Consider the following 24360-nt stretch of genomic DNA (forward strand, 5'->3'; position numbering starts at 1 on the left):
TACCTGTACAATCTTACAGAAGTGTCAATAGGAAGCAAACATGGTGATGTCTACATCAACACCACTGCTGGCTTCACTTCTTTTTCAAAAATTAATTGTTCCAATCCTTTGTCTTTTGTTTTTGGTTTTGTTGTTGTTGTTTGCTTGTTTTAAGTTTCTCTACCATGGTGAAGTCTATGCCCTCTTAAGAATTGGACTCATCTTATCTTGAATGGTCACTTATTCTTCTTAAAGTTATCTTTCTTAGCATTGTGACAAGAGCAGGATTTCACAGCCACTCTGTTTTTCTTTTGGCTAGGGAGCACTCTGAGCTTTCTCACAATCATTACAGCAGGAAAGCCGTAGCCTACACAAAGAGGAAAACATAAATTATGCTATGACAGCTTTATAAGGCTAATTCCAATAAATATCCCCCAGTAGGCTCCTATTCACTGTTTCTTTACAACAGCTAATAGGGATTTTTCTGCTGGAAGCGCATACACTTCGATGGTATTTTATCAGGAAAATCCAGACAGGACAGGAGGACGATGAGGACCTCTGGAGCTGACTGGTTCGAGCCCTGCCCTGGGGCAGGACAGACCATTTAATGAACAGACGGATGCTATTCACTTTTGCCACCTCGGATCACTTACATCTGCTCAGGGCAGAGGTCTGACAACGGGTGGCCTGTGCTGGAGGACCAGGGCTGCCACACAGTCACCAGCACGGTCGGGGGCCAGCCCAGCACAGCCTCTGAATGAGGCCTTGCTTTTTCCAGCATCGCTTCAGTGTGTTGTTCAGGTGTGCAGGAAGTCTATAAACACCACTCAAAGCTCTTTTTACTTCCGTAGGATCTTTATATGCGTATAAAATTTATATGCATTTATACTCATCCTAGGTACTGCCACTGGATTTTTACTGGAAACACCACCACAGAAGCCCATCTTGCAGACAGAAACAAGTCACGGCTGTTTAAACCATGCTGAGGTTATGAGGGCTGAGGATTAAAATCGGAGGCTGAAGGATGGGGTCCAAAAACTAGACGTGCCTAGTACTGAGGCATCATCACAGTACAGAAAACAACACTGGCAGATTAATTCCATCCTATGTTACCCTTGGCATGGGACTATCAAATCAGTGATTTCTATCCTCAGACTAACTCCATTCTCATAACCTCAGTACACAAAATAACCAAGACTCAAAGCAGCAGCACTCAAGATCTTAAAACACCTAATCTGCTCTCCCAGTTCTTGCCACCTTCATGTGCCAGCTCTCCTCTTCTGACTATTAAAATATAGCTGCACCACCTTTTAAAACGACTGGGAAAGACTTTTTCGCTTTCCCACTGTGGCATGCCCAGCCAGCTAAGGACTTCTCTCTTAGCCAATCTCCCTGCACTTTTCCTTTTCAGCTCAAGCACAGAGCACTTGACCCCACCCCTGCATTTTGTTGTGAAATTGGAGCATGCCCAACATTTTTCCTCAGCAGACAATTTATTTTTAAATCAATGGCTAAGAATGTGGCATAATATGTCTTGAAACAAATGTTCTTAGTCATCATTTCCATAATATTTCAACTCCTTCGCAGGAAATATGATTCAGAAGAGAACAGCACCAGAATAAAAACCCAAACTTTTCTATTAGGTAACGTCCACTGCTCTTCATTTCAGAGCTGAGCAATAATAAAAAAACTGCAGTAATGAAACCTTGGATGAACAGGGACTCTTTGGAACAGCACTACTAAACTACTGGGGAGATGTCTCAAAGGTGCACCATGTTTCAGTGGCACAGGGTTGGTCTGCTATTGAATGCTGAAATGCCATGTTAGAGACATGAGAGACCTTCAACAGCTCCAAATAAATGTAATATTTAATAGGAGATAGCATAGGTCTAAAACTGACTGACCTCTTCATGAACAAATTCGCACTGATCCCAACCGGCCTGTTGTCCTAAGGGAGGTTTTCTAACCCATGGGAGGAGATAAAAGGTCTCATACACTAAAATCCACTGATGCTTCCTAAAAGCCCTTCAGGCTTGCACAAACAGTGACGTTAAACCTCACCTCCCCGATACTTCTAACACATTCATTTGCTCCCACTTCTTTTCCCACAGCACTGATAAATAAAGGCATCTCTGCTTGGGCGCAGTGGCAAGAAGCGTAGATGCAATGTCTGAACTGTCAGGTTCAAACGTTAAGGTTTTGTAAATGAAATTTTTATAAATCCCAAGGCCATGCTAGGTACCCTGTGAATCTGGGCAGGCAGCTTCAGTCATGGCCAACCTCCTGCTTCCCCCCCATAGCACTACGCTGTTACCAAGGTGCTCCTGCCATGTAACGTAGAAGGAGATGCATCTGCCACTGCACCTGGAGATCTTGTAGGTAGTAAGATAGTGTATTGACTAAGTGTATCTCACTAGGTGCAACCAGGGGAAAAAAATAGGAAATATTGCTGCAAATAAATTTCCATTAAATGGTTTCATTTCTTCTTTCCTTTAACTGAATTATAACTTCGGCTTTGTTCACTGCCATGTTTGTGTTGTTTTTTTTTTTTTACTTCTATTTTTAAATTCTTTCTACTAAAACAAGTAGGAATACTTGTACGTGAAATAATGTACGTGAAATACCTGTATGTGAAATAATGCAGATTACACTGCTATTTTCCATATGGACTTATTCAAAAACACACACAACTTAAGTTCAAACCATCATGACCAACTATAAAAGCACACTTTCACCTTGCCATGATCCTTTTAACCTTTTGAAGCCAGTGAGAAATCAGCTATTGATGCTACTGTGAGCTGGTTAGACCATTCAAAAAAAATACAGGATTTTCTCAAAACAGATATAGTATAGGGAAATGGCATTAAGAACAGCCAACTGAATTACCTAACAGGAATTAAATAAACCATGTGTAAGAAAAAAAAAAAAAAGTAATAATCAAAACACAAGGTAGCCCATAGCCTGACCTGCGTTAGTGCTTTCTCTCAAGTCCATTGTAAGGTTAAAGAGAATTATAAACATCTGTTTTCTAAAGTCAGCTTAACAAAGGCAACATGGGCAGGACTGGACCAAGTCTGAAGTTCATGAGCTATAGAAATAATCCCACAGCACTTGCCACCTGGCTGACCCCAGAGTTCTCTTCTCCGAACACAAAGGTGAGGAAGCTACAGGCTTCTTGTGCTCCCGAAAGGAAAAAGCTCTTTGCAACCTGCCCCAGTCCCCAGCTGGGACGAACACCAGTATGCGAAGAACAGAGCAAACACTGACTCTCACCCGCTTCTAAGCCCTGGGGATTTGGGTCATTTTGTGCTACAGACCTGCGAGGTACAAAGTCTCCATGTGCAAGCTTCCACCTCATGTTCCCAAAGAGCCCAGTGGTCTCGAACCCAGGTACAAAAGGCAAGCTTCTCCTGGAAAACGGATACGGACGTTCCCATCTCAAATTCTCATGGGACAATCCATCCAAAGAAACAAAACAAGCTTTCTAGTCATGAATGTCTTACCCTAAAAGGCACTGAAACAATGTGAGGCCAAGGCACCCTACCAGTTGGACCTTATCCCACCTTAAAGCCCTGGGACTATTCAAAGCCCCTCTCCCAACCATCCTGCTCACCTCTTCTGACTTTCGGCTGTAAAAAGGCCTCTGCTCCTATAGGGTCTCCTTTTATCAAGTTTTTTTCTCTTGCTGCCCATGCACTTCAGATCTAGCTCATCTCAGCAGCATGGCCAGTTCTGCCTAACCACACGGGGAGACTTTCTGAAGTCAGGGCCATGCAGGCAGAAGCGGCTGCCGCAGTTGTGTGGCGAAGTTGCTGAGCTCAGACTGTCCCAGGGAATCTCCTCTGGCCCCGACTGCTCATGAAGCATCGCATCTGTGCTGAAATAAGTGTTGTAACCCGGAGCAAAAGTTACCACTGTGATGGTTTTCATACACCAGAATGGGATCTGTGACTTTACAGGGGGATGATCCACGTGGTTACACACACATCTGAGAGCTCCCTGCCTCTCACCTGCTGGTAGTAAACAGAATTAAGTTTCTGTTTCTGGTTAGTGCTGACCAGATGAAAAGCTGTTTACACACCAGTGTTAGAAAGAAGATAAATACCTGGTTAAAAGCCTGCTAAGCTAAAACACAACCCTATGCTCTGAGTCAGGCAGAAGCAGGATGTTTTCAAACACACCCCCTGGTTTGATATCTTATCGCTTACTCTTCCAAGTCCCCAAAAGAAGCAGTAATCCATGCATAAAAGGTCTTTAATCTTGCCTGAAGAGAAAATTAGTAATGGAAAAATTCATTGAATCACCACATCACGCAAATTAAACAGTCAGAACCACAACACACTGTCAAGACCTTGTGAAACACTCCCCTATTTGACTTCACAACGTCAAACTTCCAACATCTGCAATTATCTGTAGAGTCCCAGCACTGCAACACACTTTGGCACTTTGTAGGAAAGGTCTTCCAAAGATTTCAGGATGAGGGATCAGAGTTGACAGCCCAACAGGCACTTTGTGCTTAACGGCCAGACACCAGCAGGGGATCCTTTTCCATCTCCCAAGTGTGAGACTCATTGAACGTGCAGAGAGGTGCCACAAGGCACCCAAGGAGAGCAAGCATGAAACCTCTAAGAGGGCAAAAATACAGGCCAGAGCATGAAACAGCCTGTAAAGGGATTCAGCACAGCTAAAGTGGCAGTGAACAGGTTTGTTGGTTTTCTGTTTTTCAGGCTGCCCAAAGCCCCATCCAGCCTGGCCTTGAGCACCTCCAGGGATGGGGCACCCACAGCTTCTCTGGGCAGCCTGCGCCAGGGCCTCACCACGCTCACAGTGAAGAATTTTTTCCTAATGCCTAATCTAGGTAATTAGGCTTCAGCCACCTCAAGACCTCGAGAAAAGCCTCCAAAGCAAGACAAACCAAACCTGACAGCATCGTTAGTAAATAATGTTTTTTATTAGGTCCAGGAGCAACAAAATCAAAACTTCTGGTCAGTCAATGCCCTTCTGTTTCCATTTACGGTTAAGAATGTGAAAAACTTGACCATAATTTCTTTCCCAAACTTGCCTCAGCCTGTTCCAATTTGGGGACAGAATTCAGTCTAGTCAAACATATTTTTAAACAATGTGGTTTATTTATAATCGGAAAAGTGATCTTAGTAGTCATTGAAATTACTAGAAGTTACTAAATTTAAAACACAACGACTGCATTTTCTTCTCTCCTTGTACAGAGCAGGGACTCAGCACTGTGTACCCGGCTGCACAGAATGCCCCCCCTCTGCCACCAGCTGCACTCGGAGCCAGGGAGAAACAAAAAAACTATCAAAAAACATACCAAGAAATAAATGAATAAATCCCAAACCAGACAAACAAACACCAAATATATATATAAATAAAACAACTCAACCCAAACCGGGGCTAGAAATGCCCCCAGTGAACCTATTCCTGCGATTCGTGTTCTTCGTAGTTCCAGGAGCACTGCCTGCTGTCATGCACAGAAACCCCAAACTGCTCCAAAATATCAGGACCACATTAAAAACTGGTTTAGAAATAACAAGAAACTGTGTGATGATTCCCAGGCCGAGCTGAGAAGCTTTCAACACACATTACGCTGCGTTTGAACAGGAGACTGTCCTTTCCCCCCCTGTTAGCATGGTGATCCATCACGCCTGCTCGGGATCTAACGTCACAGGAGCATGGTTGTGCTCTGGCAGGTGTTTCTGGCTGCAGGTCAGCTGTTAGTGATTCCCCTCCCCAAATGCCTGCCCTTGCTGCTTTCCCTACCTGGCAGGGACCCGAAGGCCTGCCGGCTAGCAGCAGAGAGCCAGCGTGCACATCAGCTCTGCTGGAGTGATGGGGGACGAAAGCAGAACCCAGCAAGACGAGCGTACGGGAAGCGCTGAAGCAAACTGGGCTCACTGTGTCGTACATCTGGCCAGCTGTTTCTGCAGCAGAAGCCAGGTGGGCACCAGGGATGAGGAGCTGCCCCAAGGACACACTGGCCTTCACGCTGAACGAAGCCCCATTTGGCTGGGTTGTCACTCCCTGCCCACGAGGGCGGTCAGTGCTACGTAACAGCCCCAAGCTTTCCAAGTAAAAAGGTCAAGATTCTGCCTTCACAAAGGCTTGACAGCAAGTGGGTGTTGATTATGATGCATGCAGGAGATGGAGGGCAAAGTCACTGCTCCGACACTGAAGATGCTGCTTCCCGGTAATCGCTGGGCGCCTGCCTCCAGCTCATTAGGCATCATTTCCCAGCTGCCCCTACAACGCGCCGAACTCATGCGTCTGATTACTGGAAATGAATTTTCATGACAATTAAACCCTATCCTTCCTGCCTCTTTATTTTCAATCAAAGAACCTTTCCCTGGGATGCAGACAGCCTTGTTGCAAACATGAGTAGTGGAAATTAAAATAAATGCTAGCAAAGCTGCAGTGCCTTTTATATTATCTGGGATGGCTCCTCGAGGATTTCAGAGAACACCAGCATGAAAAGGAAGCTGCATGTTCTGCCTCTTCCCACAGAGATGGATGTTAAAACACTTCTCATCCAAATTAGTTTTTAGATTTGTAAAAAGAAAGTGATATGTGGATTTTGAATCCTTGCCGTCTTATTATCTGTGTTCTTCCAGGTGCTGCACAACTCAAAGGGGCCTTGGTGACACAGCTGAAGCAACAGGAAGGTAAATTCAAACACAGTTGGAAGACAAGTAGGAGAGCAAGTAGTTATTGATTGAAGATCTGGAGAACAAATGAGAACGGGACACTCGAGGGGCACTGGATAACACTTGGGAAACAAACCAACTCAGCAGGCAATATTTGCCTTTTCCTGTACGTGTGAAGAATTATTGTTCATGTGAAATATGCAGTAAACCTTCCTAATATTTTGCACTCGTCTATATGCTCCCAGTTCCAGATATTATAACGCAGTTGGACAAACTTAGCTCTTAAAAGTAATTCCATAGGAGGCTACTTAGCAAACAAATTTATTTTAATTCTTCTGACCTTGTTGCTGCTGTTCAGCAGGGGAAGATGCGGTAAGCTAAGGAAAGGCTGAGGGTTTATCTACCAAGGCAGCTATTTTAAGTCACTGCCTTTCCAATTAACATGGTATTTTATTCCATATTTAATGCAAGAGAGGAAAAGGCTGAACTATTATGCTAAGAGATAATGACTCACTGGAACAGAGTACTTAGCCCTAAGCCCTGGCACTCCATGACAGTCACTGCTAGCAATACAAATTTATTTTTTTGTATTCTCTTTTTGAAACCTCTCTAAACTCTTATGTATGCTGCTGCCTTGATATACACTAATGAATACTTTTGTTCCATTTATGAATATGTGTTATAAAAACACATCACAGCTGAAACTGGTCCTACTATAACACTTTGCCAGACAAAAATATATTTTAAGTATTCAAATTGCTTCTGCCCAGTATGCCTGACTGCAAGCCTCCTTCCCTGAGGTAGTCCTTCACATGCAGTAATCCACACACACACAAATCAGTTTAATAGTCGTGAAGCAGATGGGGACCTGGCATTAAAAAATGATGAGACCTGCTTGTCACCTTGCAACCTACTCCAAACCATGCCCGCAATGCCACTTGTCATCTCTTGCTACTTACATTTCTCTTTGGTCTATCCAGACAGATCAGGTAAAGGTGGGAACTAGCATTTGATACACAACCATACAGAAGCCCTATGTAGTTGAAAGTCCCCAGAGAAGATCACAGATAAAATCCCAGTGAAGCTGAAGTGCTGTATTCCGTGGTCAACTGATATCGAAGAGACTGCTTTGACTGTCTGAGCAGCTGCAAACAGCTGCATACTCCCATTTTTAAATGATGTTATTGTGCATACATATAATATCAATGGCGGTCCAGAGAAAGAATATAAAGCAGCTTGAGGAAATGAATAAATGGAGCTAGACATTGGCTGATTACAAAAATAAAAAAATAATAAATAAATAATAATAATTAAAAAAAAAAACACGCAAAAAACACACAATGATTTATAAAAAACAATCTACTCTCTTATCAAGGCAGACTTAAGCATCATAGAAAGGCAGTGACTTCTTTCCTGACAAATCCCTAACAAAAACTAACAAAAACGTCAAATGCTAAAAATGAGCAGCATAAATATTCTGCTATAAAGACGATATTGAATCAAAGGGGACATTTTGTAAGACTTGCATCAGTGTCCGCATTTACAGATGTCTGAACCGGTCAGCTGGAGAAAAAAAAAATCCAAAAAATAGCCACCACCCTTAGTATGTTTGCACACATACACAAAAACAAACAAACAAAAATGCTCAGAGAGATGATATAGGAGATTTATCAGCTGGGCAGAAGATGAACCTTCAAGAAATTAAGCCAGTTTTGGTGTTTGTGTGGAAGAAGCCAGCCTATGGACAACACAGGAACACGCCCCTGAGCCGTGATCCCTGCAGGACTGCTGGTGCAGGGATCCCTGCATGAAGCCCCTGTGGTGACAGCCTTCTGCTTGGGAGCGGGCCGTGGGGTTGGGAAGCCCGTGCTTCTGATCTGCTGGCTGCCCGAGCTGCAGGGGGACACCAGTGGTCCTGGATTTTCTGCTTTTTGCCCTGCTTAGAAGAATTTTACTGCAGTCACTGTTGTTCCTTCAGTTTACCAAGGAACCCCTCGTGAACCTCAGCTTCCCTCTGGCCTTGTAAGAGCAATGCCGACCATCTCGACCATCTCACAAGTGGATTCCGCAGGCCAAGGCTGGGTCATACCTACCTTACCTCAGCTGGAGGATGACTTTACAACCATACTTCTTACTGAGTGACAACACTCAGCCCCCTACCCAGCCCCTGCAGATAACTGGGTGCACCACAACAAGTGTCAGGGATCTCCGTGTGTGTACAGGGGGATCCATCCCTTGACACGCTTCCCACACGGGTGTGTGCACATGTAACGGGGACAGACAATGACCCCTCCTTAGGTCTGACCCACAAGGAGACCTCAGGCCTGTCAGACTACATTTCCCACAGGCCACCACCGCCTCGCTGTGTGACAGATCCCTCATGTGTCTTTAACAGGATGCCCTCTAGTGCAGAGCCTGGAGATGGACTTTTCCCCTCCTGCCATATCACTGCGTAACCAAGGCAAGATCTGCTTAAGGTAGCAAGGGCAAGGCAACCCCAGGGCTCAGCTGCAGGGCTGATCTAGGGACTAAAAGAGAGCTAGCAACGACGAGGAAAAAGAAAAACTCCACAAACCGATGCTCTTTAGCGAAGTCTTATCTTACTGCTCCTATCTGAACAGCAACCGCTAGGAAATGGAAGTGACTGAAATGCAAGTACCGTGGGTCCTGGTTAGTTGTCTGCACGAGAAACATCTGCTGAATTGAAACTATAATTTTATCCACTCTGCAAACAACTCTGTTAATCCTTTCTAACAAACTTAACTCCAGCAACGACACGCCAAACAGTAACCTCAACGGTCTCTGTAAATAAATATGTCATTTATTTTGTCCACTACAAATTAAGAACAGAATCCAAGACTCGGAGCATTTTCATCTGCTGTTGTGAAATGCTGCAATGCCATGACCAGAGGGTCACACAGGTTATGAAGAGCTGAGGACCTGAGCCAGCAGTCAGTACCCTTCTTGCTGACCGGCTCACCCACAGCAGCCTAACGCAGCACGACCAGATTTGTGTGAACTGCCTGATGGTTTTTGGTCTAGCATTATTTTATGGTGTTCTCACAGCTCTCATTAATACCCACTTTTATTCAAAACCAGCAGGGTAACTTCCTGCAAATCACCAGGTAAGACGCACAGTACAGAATTACACTGGCGAGTGGGTAAGAAGAGGATAATGCGCACATATTAGATCATATATCAGATATTTAATGGTTTTCTTTTGCTTGCAAAGCACTTTCTGGTTTATTACTATGCTTATTATACCGAGTATATAAATAAATTAAGTACATGTTAGTAAGAAAAATAGTGGCTCACTAAAGCACCTAGGTTTTGAAATAACACAGGTGCTTCTCAAAACATTACCCTGTAGATACAATGCTAGCCTCTATGTTTAAAACACACACCCCAAATAAACTAACACTGCAAACTGGAACAAGGAAGATCCTTTCAATACCAGCTTATTTACACCTTAAAGACCAAAGGCAGATAAAAATCTAAGGTGGGAGGGGGAAAGGAAGAGAACAAAGCCCTCAGTTATTCAGGAGCTAAAGGGCAGGCTGGGGTACACCTGGTAAGAACACAGCTGTACTGCTTCCCTGTACACACACAGGTCCAGAGAGCAGCAGAGCCCGTCCTGCACAGGACACATCGCTGCCAGCTCCGCCAGCTTACTGGATTGCTGCTCTCCTACATCATGCAAGGAGAAGTCCCGAGGGGCTGAGCCCAGAAGCTGAGCTGCCGCACCACTGAGCGCCTCCCCGGGACACCGCGACCTCCTCTGCTCCTACAGCAGCGATGTCTGGGGGAAAAGGCTTCACAAAGCGACGTTGCTCCTGGCATTGCTCTCCCTTAAGCACTTCCCTGTCACATTAGATTAGAAAAGGGAAAGAAACACAAAATTAAACAAGAGAGATTTTGGCAGACCTCTCTTTATTCACTTGCTGTTTATTATTGACTTTTGTGCCTACGCAGGAGGATCACAGGCTCGTGCGTTTGGAAGAGGACCGCCACACTGTGTGTGTTTTGTTTTGTTTTGTTTTTTAACAGCTAAAAAAGTCCCTAGTGCTCACCCTGGGATAAACCAAAGAGCTCCTCTGTGGCTCTCATAGTCCACTGCAAAGACCCAAAGGGGACATGACCCAGACTGAGAGGTCTGAGATCCCACTGCCTGGGCTGACCCTGAGGGTTGTACTGCCCCGCCTATGACCAAGCTGGGCCAGCATCTATAGCCCCTGAGACAATGTACAACGAAGGACTGGTGGCTGATCTGATTCGTACAAACACCTGACACCCAGCAGCCTCGCTATAAAGTGAGCAGAGAGTAGAGAAGTGTAGCAAGATGTGCATTTCTGTGATACAGCAAGAGGAACTTCACCAAGTCTACAGAAGACCAGATTCATAATGAAGATGCAGTAAAATGAGGAATTTTAGATCGACCTAAGAGCAGATTAGTACTTCCATCACCCAAACCCTTCAGATGAGTGATTTCCCAGTCACTTGCTTTGGTTCATATCGTGTAAGATTTGTCTCATTGTTAGAAAGCACACAACACTTTGTAAAATGGAAAATTTACCTTGCACCTTTCAGAACTTAAAATGACACGTGGGCAGACAACCTACCAAACTCTTTGAACTTAAAAGCATCCGAGAAACTTTGCGGTTTAGGTTTAGACAAGTAGGCTTTTTTCTAAGACACAATGCACACAAAATATCTATATTTAACGCTATCTACCCTGCACTGCTATCAGTTCTCAGTTTCGCAATACCCGTGATGTTCCACAAGCAGACAGCAAACGCGCACAGGCTTCCTTCAGGTCGCTGGGAGGTGTCTGGGAGCCACTCATGCAGAACAGCCTCTCCTGAAAGGACCTACTGCTGAAAAACTCTGGGGGCAACACAGCCGTTTCCTTAAGTCAGTGGGAGCTTTGCTGAAGTGCTGTCCTCTTTGAAGCCATCAGCAGACTTGCTCGAAATAACTGTGGGATGTTAAATTCCATTTCTACCTCACAGACACGTCTCTAAGAGCCAAAACTTTAAAATAAGGCAACATCAGCCCTGTACGGATACCGCCTGCAAGGCCCAGGATGTTCAAATATACCCCACTGCTTGGGGGGGATGACAAAAAGCTCAGAAATAAAGTTGTATTTGCTAAAAGGAGGACTGAGTAATAGAGCTGTCTAAAACCACACAGTATTTATCAAAATAAACCCACCACAATAGCAGATACTGAATGCTTCAGTGAAGTCAGTAACATGACAGCAAGGTAAGAAATAGAATACAGTAGTCCCCAAACCAAAATGAATACTTGTTTCACTTCTGAATGTGAACAAAACTGTCAAACGTGGAGAAAAAAAAATAAGAAGTGGAAGAAAACAGATATTGTGATGAGAGAAACAGAGACAAAATTCAAAGAGTGCAGCACGTTCGAGACATGGCTGAGTGCAAGATGACAGGACACACATAAATGATCCTACTGAAAGAAGTGGCATTTGGAAAATAAAGCCAAGTTTCAGGACAGTTTTAATATACTGATGAAAATCCCTAGCCTATGCCAGAATACCTCATACATTTAAGACAGACCCATGCTACACCACCACTGAGAAAGCAGCACTATGTGAAACTCCACAATTTTACAGATAACAATAAGTTAAGCAACAGAGGTAAATGAAAAACTGGATAAAGCACAAAACAAATAAATCATGCCAGAGCAACCAGATGTGTTTCTTTATTAAAAAATATCTAGTTTGCCAGCCAAGAAAAATGAGTAGCTCCAACCAACTGGATTTCAGGAAAGTATTTGACACAGTGACATGGGAAGTTTGTTAAAGCAGGAGATGGGGGGAACTGAGAGGGAAGAACTGGCAGAGGGAAAACTGCAACTTGCTGGGAAGCACTGGGGTATAGGGAGAGGCTAATAAAGCTGTCAGCTCAACCTTCCTGAATATTTTCATTACCAAAACCAGAAGGGTGCAGGAGAAAGCTGGTCTGAGCTGCCAGTACAGAGCAGAAATGAATCATTATGCAGGGAGAAATGGAGCCCGTGCAAGCTGCAGTGAAGGAAACTGGATCAAAGGTAATGGTGCAAAGTGCGAGAGAGCAGCGAGAGCTGCTGCTTGCAGCTGGCCAGCTGCACGGACAGAAACATCCAGCAGACTACACGATCACAGTACTACCACCCTCTGAGACATGCTGACACAAAAAGGCACTTTTAACTCCATATATGTATGCCAAAATATTTCCAGTGGTGGGTGAGAAACGTTAATGACACTGTGTAAACAGCAGTTAATGGAGCCCTATCTTGGCATACCACGTACAATGCTGGTTACGTGGTTATGAAATGGATGGAAAACTGAAACAGGTCAAATATAACTAGAACGAACACGGAAATACAGGCATTTTATGAGAGCAGACCAGCGCAGCTTGCTCTGCCTCCAACAGGGACTAGGAAGGAAAAATCCCCATGAACACGCTGGGCAGCAATCCTCACAGCGGCAGCACAGCCCTTAAAGCCAGAGGAGGACCTGTCACAAGCACAGATGCCTACAAAACAGCCATGAATAAATTCGGGCTGGAATTAGAACAGGCTTTCTGACCAGCTCTGGAAACATCTTACAGCACAGGGATTTACGAAAATATACCAGATTACCAAAATGTGGCCGAGGACTGGAGAAGGTGACCCAGAGAGCCACCCCTAGCTCTTTATTTCCACGCAGCACAGCTCCCACATCACCACCACAGCAGGCAGAGGAATCAGGCTGGGAAATCCTGGCTCCAGACTGCCAAAAAGCCCGGACCGTGGCACAGGCCACAGCCTCACCCTCCAGATCCAGGCAAATCTTGCAATCCAGGCAGCTTCAGCAGTCCTGTAACTGATGGGAACTCCTCATGGGTTGTGTCCCACCAGCCATTGCTTTGGGGGCTGCTGTTAACACAGCTGTGGTCAGCACTCGAAAACAGCAGACTCCTGGCAGGTTTTCCTAGAGGGAGATTCGAGTTAAGAACATGTGGGACAATATTTACTGCTGAGGAGATTTTCTGGTGCTCATATCGCTCCTGGCCTGTCTTAACCCAAAGAGTTGCATGGACAGACATAGGGACCCAAGGCAGGAGCCTAAGGAGCAGGCAGACACATCCCTAATGCCAAGTGATGTCAAGGAGACACTTCTGCCTCCTAACAGCAGCAGGGCACCACAGGCCAGCAGCACTCCTGCGACAGGTCAGGCTTAGCCTCCTTTTTAAAAGCAGGTCTGGGACTCTAAGCTGGGATCTCTGTAAAATCTACCAGCCAGGCACGCTGCCATCGAGTTCACTTCAGAAATAAAAATAGCAAGAGAAATTTCACATGGAAGATTAAGCACAGCAATAGATCACATAACCTTGCAGCAGACCGAGCCGTGCTGTAAACAATTTTCAGCATAAAGCACACAGACAGTGCCATCAAAACATTTATTTATGTGAGGACCAACATCTACAGCAGTCTCGGGTTGCAAACCCGTTTTCTTGAGAAATGAATGACAGCCTTACGAAATAAAACGACGACGACGATAACATTTCTTGTGCTTTAAATCTGATCTCCAAGTGCCTCGCTGCTGGGCATAAGAACCAGCATATCAACCTAACAGGCCTGACATTTAATAAGCCAAGTTTATTTCTAGAAAGTGAGCTGGAAATTAAATCTCCTGGTTGCAGCTGGCACACTGTGCACAAAAGGAATCTTACGATGACTGCATTTCGTTTCTGCCCTATAGCTTTTATCCTTCTAATTGGTACATTTAAGTGCACTTAATCACTTAAGCACTGAATTTACCACCGCGATAAATCTCCACTTTAGACTACACAATAATAAATCTTTGTCTTCCCTTAGCAGCTGGCGAGTTTTGATTTGGACTTTGAATTTAGGTCTTTTCCTCGGGCTTAACAGTAACAACTTGTTTGTTCTGCCTTCTGAAAGCGTGACATTAACTCTTCCCTGTCACTGCACCAGCGCTGCTGACGCTCGGTGCTCCCTGCTGAAAGCGGCCACGCTGCTCTAGTGCCGGCCTACGAACCACACCAGAGGCCATCAGTCCATGCTGGGAGATCACAGGGCAACTTTCACTCCTTACTATTGACACAGCATCTCTGGGCCACGTGACACCTCGCAGGCACGAGGACAAGCTCGAGTTTATAACACAATCTCGCAATAGATGCCTCCGATGCCACAAAGAGCGAATTTAAAACCAGGTGGAGGGGGCCTCGGACAAGTAACGGAGGAGCAGCACTCCCACAAATACCTCACAGCTAAGTTTTTTCTGAAACTCTGTGACAAATGGCAACTGTAAAAAGAGAAAAGTTGGACGTGACCATCGAATGACAAGGGAGAAAACTGGTTTTGGAGGAAGGGATGGGGCCTCTACCCCCAGTTTTGCTACAGGCCCCGGCTGTACCTTGGTGGGCTATTTAGGCCCCGGTCTGTGAGACTTCACACACATTACTGCCTTTTCAGTAAAAGCCAGGACTTGTGCTTGCAGAACCATGTCATTGAAGGTCTGCAGGACCAGGGCCTCGTTTCCTCATGTGTTTTCCCTGCACAGTTCAATACAAACCTCGACAGCATTTGACAAACCCACAGGTGTTTGGAGTGGGGCCTCACTTTGTCAAACATAAAATGCCTTCGTAAACAATGAGCCTGGCCATGAAAAGACTGAGTCTTGGCTTAGTGCAACTGCTGTACAAGATGATTTTAGAGGTCTTTTCCAACCTCAGTGACTCTGAGAGTCACAATTCTCTGACTGCGATGTTCCCTTTTGTAGATTTGAGTCCAGAGCAAGCTGCTGGGTCACCCAATGCAAGCTGCCACTTCAGTTGTTTTATTTGCTTTGCCACTTGCCAGCAAGACAAATAGCTGTGTTTTACAAGGCACAGTCACACGCGGGGCCTGTCGGCTGACTGGGAGCACGGAAACCCCAGCCCCTTGCATACAGGAGCCCCGGCACATCCTGGAGCCACCGCAGCCGCGGGGCTTGCACAACCTGCCTGTGCACGGGCAACAACGCTTCCAGAGGGCTTTTCTTTCCTAATCTCCACACTACAGCGTTTTTAACACTGAGCTCTCAGTTTATGGCAGGCCACGAGATTTCACTCACCTCACCGGGGCATGGCAATGCTCACTGCACTGACAGCCTTAATAGCCAAAGCTGCAAAGCCATAGCATCACTTGCTGTAGCAGTTAGGTCACATTTCCAAGAATCTCTGTTAAAAACATCCTTCATGTAGGAAGTCCTCAGGATTCAGCCTGCAGCCACCCCTTTCTGTAACATCTGTCTCCTCTACATTTTGAGTACCTGCTATTTCTTCCCATGACACAGCTTACAGTCTCATCAACCACACCTCCACACCTTATTTCTGTTAGCGTATTATGCCCCAAATGCCTCACAGCAAGGCTTCTTCTTCAGACCTCAAATTATCGTGGCCCCAGTTCTGCCAAACACAACACATGCATTTTACCTCTAAATACTTAGGAAGCTCGCTAGATGTCCATCAGCTAGATCACAGCTCTCATTCCTCCTTAGTTATGGCCAAGTTGCCTCTGTGGCTTCTCTGTGGTTAGATAAACAGTTTGGCCCCCCTTACGCCATGGGTGTAAAGTGTTTTTTCTAGTTTCTGCACAGTTCTTCTCCGACATTACTGCAATTTCCAGAATCCATTTTAAAATACAGACATACTATTCCCCCCAAAAAAAGTTTTGCCTATGTGGAGGCAACACCATCTTCCTAATTTCTGCCAGGTGTTGCTCTAAAGGCAGGCACTGACAACCCTCAGCGCTTCTTGTCTTTCACAAATGCAAATTTCCCATGGAGATTTCTGCATTTACTTCTTGCTTTGTTTATGAAATAAGTGCCAAAAAAGTACGTTTCTATTTTAATCGTTCCTCTTAACTTGCAATCATAGCCTTTGCATGGCTGCTCAGAAAATTAGGACCAAAAACCTATGCGTACAATGGGGCTTATGTTCTTCCAGGCTAAATTTATATTGGCACTCGGTGGATCCTTGGGAAAATCCCACTACATATATGCTGGTTTAGGAGCACTTCTGAAAATTTTCATCAACAGATGGAGGATATTAGGCTTCAGTTAGCTCACAGTATAACTCAGTGGTCATCTATCAGTCAGTGTTTCAGTACATTCACTTGAGATTTTATCAAATAGCATTTTGGAGGCTCTCACCTACCTACTTTCCCCTGGAATACTGGCTGCCAATCTTCTAGAACTTTTGTACTAAGAAGGACAATTTCTTAAATAAGTGCTTTCAGAAAACCTTGCATTTGTTACAGACTTCACCCTGGTTCCTGAATTTGACACTGACTGCAAAAATTATGTTCAATCAAATAAAAATCAAATTCCTGAAAAAATGCCAAAATTTGTAGAAAACCAATGTTCTCCTGTATAATTTTATGCTGCATCCGTTGGGAATTGACCTAGCAGGTTTTGTTATGGCATTTCCTCCACATTTCACCGCAAGAATCCCAAGTTTAGTTTATAAAGAATTTTGCCATAAATGGCACCGCTTTCATGCACATTGTATTCTTTTCCACAAAGAATGAAGGGGGAATTTCCAAGCATACCATGCTGAAACCATACATGAGTAAAACAGTTTAAATATGCTGTACAATGTCCTCTTACATTTTAGCCTATATCCCGAAAATTTATTTAAATTTTTTCCAAAACACGTACACAAAAAAAAGACGAAAGAAACCTCTCACATTCAAGCCTGCCTGCAGGATCAGCAACAGCTACAACTGCTTCACAGGACTGTAAGTGATAGAGCTGAAGACAGAAGCTAACAGTAAACAAAACAAGATTTACTTTAATTCCACTAGGATTGCAGAAAAGAAGGATCTCTATTTAGGAAAAGCTCCATTTACACTCTGATAAACCCAAAAGTTAAAGACACGTAATTCAGGGTCAGTGAGACCAGAAGCACTGCAAAGCTTTACCTCAACCAAGAACCGTAAGCACCAACAAACTGTAGTTGTACGAAATTTGAATGATTTATTGTTAGAAATCTGTATGCCAGCCTTGCTAGGAGTGGTCATGTATTTCAAATTTTATTTACAACAGTCCAGTTCACAGAAAAAAAAAAAAAATCAAGACTGCATTTTCAGGGAGTTGCACTGATTTTTGGTGGAATCAGACTTTTGCTCCATGTTTTGTGTTGTTGTAACATACTCCTTTCTCTAGTTCACTCAATGAACACTCACAAACTCACCCGTCATAACAACAAAAGCTGCCTTTGAAAGGCCAGGCAACTACCTGCTAGCCCATGAACCTACAATAACTGTCCTGTTCCGTTCAGGAGTAAGAAAAGAGTTGTTCACTCACGTTTAATCCGGTTGTGACTCCCTGGCTTCGCTCAGGTTAATCTTTTCCAGCCTTCATGCTTAGTTTCCCAGGCTTGAATTTACGAGCAGAACCAACACCTTCTGCCATCCACGGGGAAAGCACGGCCACTGGGGGACTTTTAGTAACAGGGGAGTGGTTTCTACTGCTGCTACGGTTTGAGACCAGTGGGAGCTAAATCCCTTTGCAACCTGCGGGAGAGCAGCACGCTGCACCAGCGCTGAGGGCAGATCTGCAGGATCAGGAAGACCAATGAACAGAAGATCAGAAAGATCACAGAATCTGGTTTGGGGTGGGACCTTAAAGATCATCTAATTCCAACCCCTCTGCCATGGGCAGGGACACCTCCCACCAGCCCAGGCTGCCCAAAGCCCCATCCAGCCTGGCCTTGAGCACCTCCAGGGATGGGGCATCCACAGCTTCTCTGGGCAGCCTGTGCCAGGGCCTCATCACCCTCAGGGTAAAGAATTTCCTCCTTATATCTAATCTAAACCTACTCTCCTCTTGTTTAAAGCCATTACTCCTTGCCTTATCACTCCACTCCCTGATAAAGAGTCTCTCCCCAGAGATGAGATGTGCTTCGCTCCATCCTCTCATGCCTCCTCTGTTCATCTCCTGCAGTATTTCTGCTTGCAGAATCACACACCACTCTCTTGTTTGGTTGAGTACTGGATAGTTTTGGTAAAATGAAGGTTCAATGAGTTTTACTGCAGAGGGCCAAGTGCTTTATTTACCTAAGCCTGTGCGATGCACACATCAGTAAACGTACTTTAGCTGGACCAGATTCCTGTAGGACCTGGCTGCCTGAGAAGCTCTCAGCTCTGTGTCTTCAAAAAGACTCTTGGATGAAGAGAAAGTGTTGTTGCCCTAATTTCACAGGGAACAGAGAAACACTTAGAACACGTCTGCTCCGCTCTCCTGCCCATTCAAGCACAAAACCTGGCTGTAATTGAGTAATCTGGCACTGGCTAGTGTTACAAGCCTTGCTGCACATCAGCCTCTTTCTTCCCCTCTCCAGATGGCTGGCACCAGGCACAGCACTTCAGACTCTGGGCTCCAAGAGAATCCCATTACATGGTCACAGATCCCACGTAATTAAAATCCTTGGTCATTATTTCAGTAGGATCATCAGAATTAAGAAAGAAAAAAAAAAGGGAGGAAGAGGAAGAAAAACACAGCATGCCCCAGAAGACAACTCACTGGCGAGGAGCAGCTAGCTGTTAACTGCAGCGACGTGCTCACTCCTTTGGCTGCTGTCCCCACATCCATGCAGAGCGACCTGCAAGGTAACATCACTCCTTGTCCCTCATGGCACTGGCTACAAACCCTCCTTCGGACCCTCGTTCAGACGCTGAGCTGTGAGTGCAGGGCCCTGCTGCAGTGCAGCCAGGTCGGGACATCTCGCACTAAGCCGGCGGCACAACATGGACACCTACCACACCAGGCTGGCTCGTTCCTTCTGATTATTCACGCCTTCAGGAAAAAAAGTTTCCTGATTTCTCTGCCCTCTGCAGCCCAAAAGCTTCCAAGGAGCCTTCCTGTCTGCCTCGTCACGAGCCGGCTGCAGTCAATGCTCCGGTCAGTAAATCCATCCTCCTGCTGCACTCCAGGAGGTTAAATAAAATAGTCAGAAACTTCAACTGCTGGGCCCTTCTCCCCCTCAGGACACAAATAAAGAGCCAAACTGTTATTTCAGGAAAGAAAAAAAAAAAAACAACCAGGGCTGCACATATTTATAAGAGGTGTGTCTTAGTTGGGATTAACGTGGCATTCAGAAACTGTGCAAGTGCCAACGTGGAAGAAAAATACAGCACGTTATTTATATCAAGCAATCACGTCTACTTTAATTATTTGGGAGAAAGATGGCATCATCCGCTTCCTTAGCCACTTATTCTGCATTTAATGTTTTAACCTGGCACACAAAGCCTTCTCTATCGCTTCCTGGCTCAGGGCACGGTGCAGCCGGAACACTTTGCGCTCTCCCGTTCACAGAGACCTTTACGATTGATCTTCAGTAAAATGTGAAAACCATGAAACACAACAATCAGGTTTAACATCAGTAGTTTTTCTATAGCAGACTGGATTTCCCTCTGGCTACATTGCCTCAATCTGCCCTCCGCTGCGGACACTGGAATTACACCTGTAATTGCGGGGACTCTGCAGCCCATCAGCCTAATTAAACACATGGCATGACGAACTTGCACCACCAGCTTGGCCACAGCTATAAAACGCTCGGGGCAAGCACATCTGCCCAGCTTCAAAGGAGGAATAAAGGCTCCACGTTTGTTCTTAATAAAACATAAAGGCAGAAGTGACCACTGGACCGAAGGGTGAGACCTTCCTCGATTACTCTGACCGCTGACGCTGCCCAGCCAATTGCACAAGCTCTCGCTGAAAACTGATTTAGCACTGCACTGGTGACTCTTCTTTCGCCATCCGAGCTGGAGACTTTCAGAAATGGGAAACCCAAAGGTTCCTTTAGCAGCTGATCCACAGCTTGTTAAAAATTAATGACTTTTTATGACTTAATTGAGTTTGCCCTCTGCTTCTACCCATCAAGTCTTATTCTTTTCATGACTAAAAGGCCACGAATTCCCCAAGACAATACCTCTTTAATGCAACCTAGCCATCTCTCAGTCGAGTCTCTTACTCCATACTGCGTATCTCCAGCCCTTAAACCCCTTTTTTGCTGCCTTCTCCAGTTTTCCAACTTCCTTTTAAAAATACCGACGGCAGGCATGGAAAACCAAACCACACCACCACAGGCAATGTCAGAAATAACATTACCCTCGCTTGTTACTCTACCTCCCGTGCCACAGGCACGATTTCATGAGGTGCAAACCATACCTGGGGGCTGCACCGCTCTTCTCGGCTGCCTACGTCCGCATCTGGTGGCACAGAAAACCAGTTCGCTTGACTGACCTCAACAGATCCAGATCTCGCTGGGAAAATGCCCAGTCACTGTTTTTAATCACCTTATTATTTTTTTACGTCACCCAGCACTTTTGCTAGCAGTGCTTATGCCCTTATTTTCACACCACTGCGCTAAGTTTGGTGAGTCTCGCAGCTGGTGCCAGTCGCTGCGGCACTCTGAGAAGCCTTACCCCAGTGACAGCATCCCATTGTGACTAACTGGAACGAAAACCCACAATGAATCACAAGATTGAGGGTTTTAATTCATTCACAAGAGCTTTAAAAAAATTAACAAATAAAAAAAAAAATCCCACCCACCACCAGCAAAAACTCCCCGCTAGTGCTAGTGCTGATTTTTTAATAACCACCACCGAGGACCGGATGATGCACAAAGGCCACATTGTTCTCCCCCGGTAACTAATTTTCACCACACGCTTTGGGACTCGCTGGTAATTTCTTCAGCCTTTTTAACTGAAAAAAAATAAAAAAATGGGAAAAATGGACAATTTCAAGACACAACTGCCCGATCCAGGCTGGCTAACACTGCACAGGTTCCTGCCAATTCCGTGAGCCAGTGGCATATTGCCCTATCGGGTCTGAAGGGGGAAAGTCCACCCCAACAGTGACTGCCTTCCAGCAGACCGGCACACTGATCACTCAGGAGAATAATCCAGTATCTAGTTTTTATCAGGAACATCATAAAAGCTTTGATCGTGCTAAATCAATACAGCACACAGCACAAATGGTGCAGGAAAACCTATTAATTCCATTCCATATATCCCCCTAACCCAGGCGTATTCGCTGTAACAACCAGCCTGGTTTTGCCCTTCAAAGCAACCAGGAGTTGTCCACAAATAAAATCTTCCTTCTGAATCCCTCAGCCGTGCCTACACCACCTGCTGCTAGGAAAGCTCCCGGAGAGAATTCGCTGCCCCGTAACTTCAGCGGGGTTTTTTTTACCAAAAAAATAAAATACGCCTGCCGTGGAAATGAAGCGAGAGCAGGCAGACGGGAGGGCAAATTGCTTCTGATGGTTGTGGCTGAGGCTTGGGAATGAAACGCGCCGCCCGAGCACCTGAAGCGCTGGGTTGTTCGCAGAAGTACGGAAACAAAGCGTGAAACCGTGGGGGCAAACAGCAGCTTTGTGACTTGTTTCCACGGGAAGCCCAGCAGAAGTGGCTGGGGGGTGAGAGGCAGAGCCAGGAGGCTCCCCTGGAAGCGGGAAGAGCCAAAGGAGGCAGAAGTTGACAAGCCAAGGAGGAGCCGGGCAAAACACTGCTCTCTGACAGCAGTCCCGCCACAAGCCCTGCGCCAAGCCACGCTCCAGATAACTACAAGCTGCAGCCGGGCACGGTCCCGGCTCGCCCCGCGCTCCTTCACCTGTGCCCAGGTGATAAGGAGAAGGGCAAGGCCCAGCGGTGCCCCCAGCCCCCCCGCACCTGCGGGCACCGCCGGCAGCCCAGCCCGGGGCAGCATCCCCCGAGGCGGGGAAGGAAAGGGCGATGAAGCCCCGGGCGATGCTGCGGGCTCCAAGCACGCCCCGGGGCTGCCCCGGCCCCGCTGCGCCATCCCCGGGGCCAAGCCGCCGGCCCCGGGCTCCCCCCGGAGCCCCCCCGGGGCCGGTCCCTGTCCCTGTCCCGGTGGCGGTGGCGGTACCTGTGGTTAAGTTGTCGTTGATCTTCAGGGGCACCCGCAGGATGTAGACGAGGAAGAGCATGAGGAAGAACCACAGCGTCCAGAGGTAGGTCCAGGACCAGACGATGCAGGACTTGAGCTGCTCCAGAAAGCCCGTCCCGGCTTCAGCCATGTTTTGGAAAGGAAAAAAAAAGAAAAAAAAAAAAAGAAAAGAAAAGGCGCCGCCGCCGGCTCCGAAGCTGCTCTCTGCTGCCACGGCCCCGCAGCGGGTGCGGGGGGCGAGCGGCGCTCCCCGAGCCCGGCTCCTCCGCGGGGCCGCGCGGGGCTGGGCCCGGCCGCGCCGCCCTAAGATGGACTCCGCCGGGAGCCGCCCGCGCCCAGCGCCGGGGGAGGCAGCGCGGGGCCCGCTCCGAGCCGAGCCGAGCCGAGCCGAGGGGCCGCAACGCCCCGGGCCCGGCCCCGGCCCCGGCCCCGGCCACGTGCTGCGGGGCGGCCCCCAGCGGCACCCGGCTGCCGGGGGGAGGCGCGGGGGGACGGGGAGGGACCGGGAGCGGCTCCGGGACGGGGACACCGCGGGGCGAGGGGACACCGGGGGAGGGGGGCGCGGGGCGCGGGGCTCGGGCGGCGCCTGATGAAACGCGGGGAAACGGCCAGGGGCGGCCCCGGCAGCGCAAACGCCGGCAGCGCGCACCGGCACGGCTGCCTGCCTGCTCTGGTCTCTTATTTTTTCATGTTTTCATGTTTTCATTTTTCTTTTTTTTCTTTTTTTTTTTTTTTAATTATTTCTTCTTTTTATTTTTTTATTTATTTTTTTCATTTTTTTTCTTTTTTTTTTTATGTTTTCATTTTTCTTTTTCCCTTCTATTTTTTTGTTTCTTTTTTTCTTTTTCGTTTTTCCTCTTTTCCGCTTTTCTTTTTTTCCCTTTTTTTCTTTTCTTCTTTTTTTCTTTTTTCATGTTTTCATTTTTATTATTTCTTCTATTTTTTCTTCTATTTATTTTTTCTTTTTTTTTCTTTTTATTTTTTCCTTTATTTTTTTCCTTTTTATTTTTTTCTTGTTCTTTTTCCCCCTTTTTTATTTTTATTTTTATTTTTATTTTTCCCTTTCTCTTTATTTCTCCCTTTTCCTTTTTTTTTCTTTCCCTTTTTTCCCCTTTTTTCTTTTTCTTTTTTTTTTTTCTTCCTCTCTTTCTTTTCTATTTTGTGCTTGGCTTTGCATTTTTCAGCAAGGATTTCAGCTGAGGTTCTCACCGTGCAGCAGAACTTCAACCCTAAAAAGTGTTCCTTGTGGGATCAGGATCATGCAGTTGTATTATTTAATTATTTATTTATTTATTTATTCAGTCTCTTTGCCTAGCCTAGTCTTCCTAGGATAGTATCAGAGGCAGAAAACTACAATTTTATGTGCACCCTATCGTGTACATTCATGTGTACCATGCTCAGCACCACCCTGAACTGTAAAGCTCCCCATTCAGAAGATAGACACCACATGGCCAAGTAAACCAATGTCTTAGTAAAAAAAAAAAAAAAGTGTATACAAAGCACGGTCTTCAAGTAGTAAAACTGCACTTTTGTGAAATGCATTTTTCTTCTACCATGACCTACTGACATACTACATGAAACAAGATTTGTCAACGGGCTGTGACAAAAATTCAGAGGCCATTCCCTGTAACTGGTTCCCACTTCTCTGATGTCCCAAGGGTTACAAACATGCATGTACTGCACACTGTGCACTTCAATTTGTCTTGACCTCTCCCCTTCTAAGCTTCTACCGTCTGTTTGGAGTGGGATAATGCT

At 45.9% G+C, this 24360-nt stretch overlaps 1 protein-coding gene across 3 annotated transcripts in view; it reads right to left on the minus strand.

The window, feature by feature from the left end:
- ST7 (suppression of tumorigenicity 7) overlaps positions 1-23072 on the minus strand; it is a 140003-nt gene extending 116931 nt beyond the window's left edge. Inside the window, exons 1-2 of one of the 3 annotated variants that reach the window (XM_072033509.1) lie at positions 22585-22725; positions 17998-18247 (exon numbers count right to left, since the gene is read on the minus strand). Coding sequence is in view for 2 of the 3 variants with exons in the window: in XM_038179926.2 (XP_038035854.1) it covers positions 22585-22735 (151 nt within the window). In the remaining variant the exon portion in view is untranslated. Of the gene's footprint in view, positions 1-17997; positions 18248-22584 lie in introns of all 3 variants that reach the window. The other 2 variants (XM_038179926.2, XM_038179932.2) reach the window with 2 other exon arrangements.
- Between the last annotated feature and the right edge of the window lie 1288 nt (positions 23073-24360).

The sequence above is a fragment of the Anas platyrhynchos genome, chromosome 1 (assembly GCF_047663525.1).
Source record: "Anas platyrhynchos isolate ZD024472 breed Pekin duck chromosome 1, IASCAAS_PekinDuck_T2T, whole genome shotgun sequence".
NCBI lineage: Eukaryota > Metazoa > Chordata > Aves > Anseriformes > Anatidae > Anas > Anas platyrhynchos.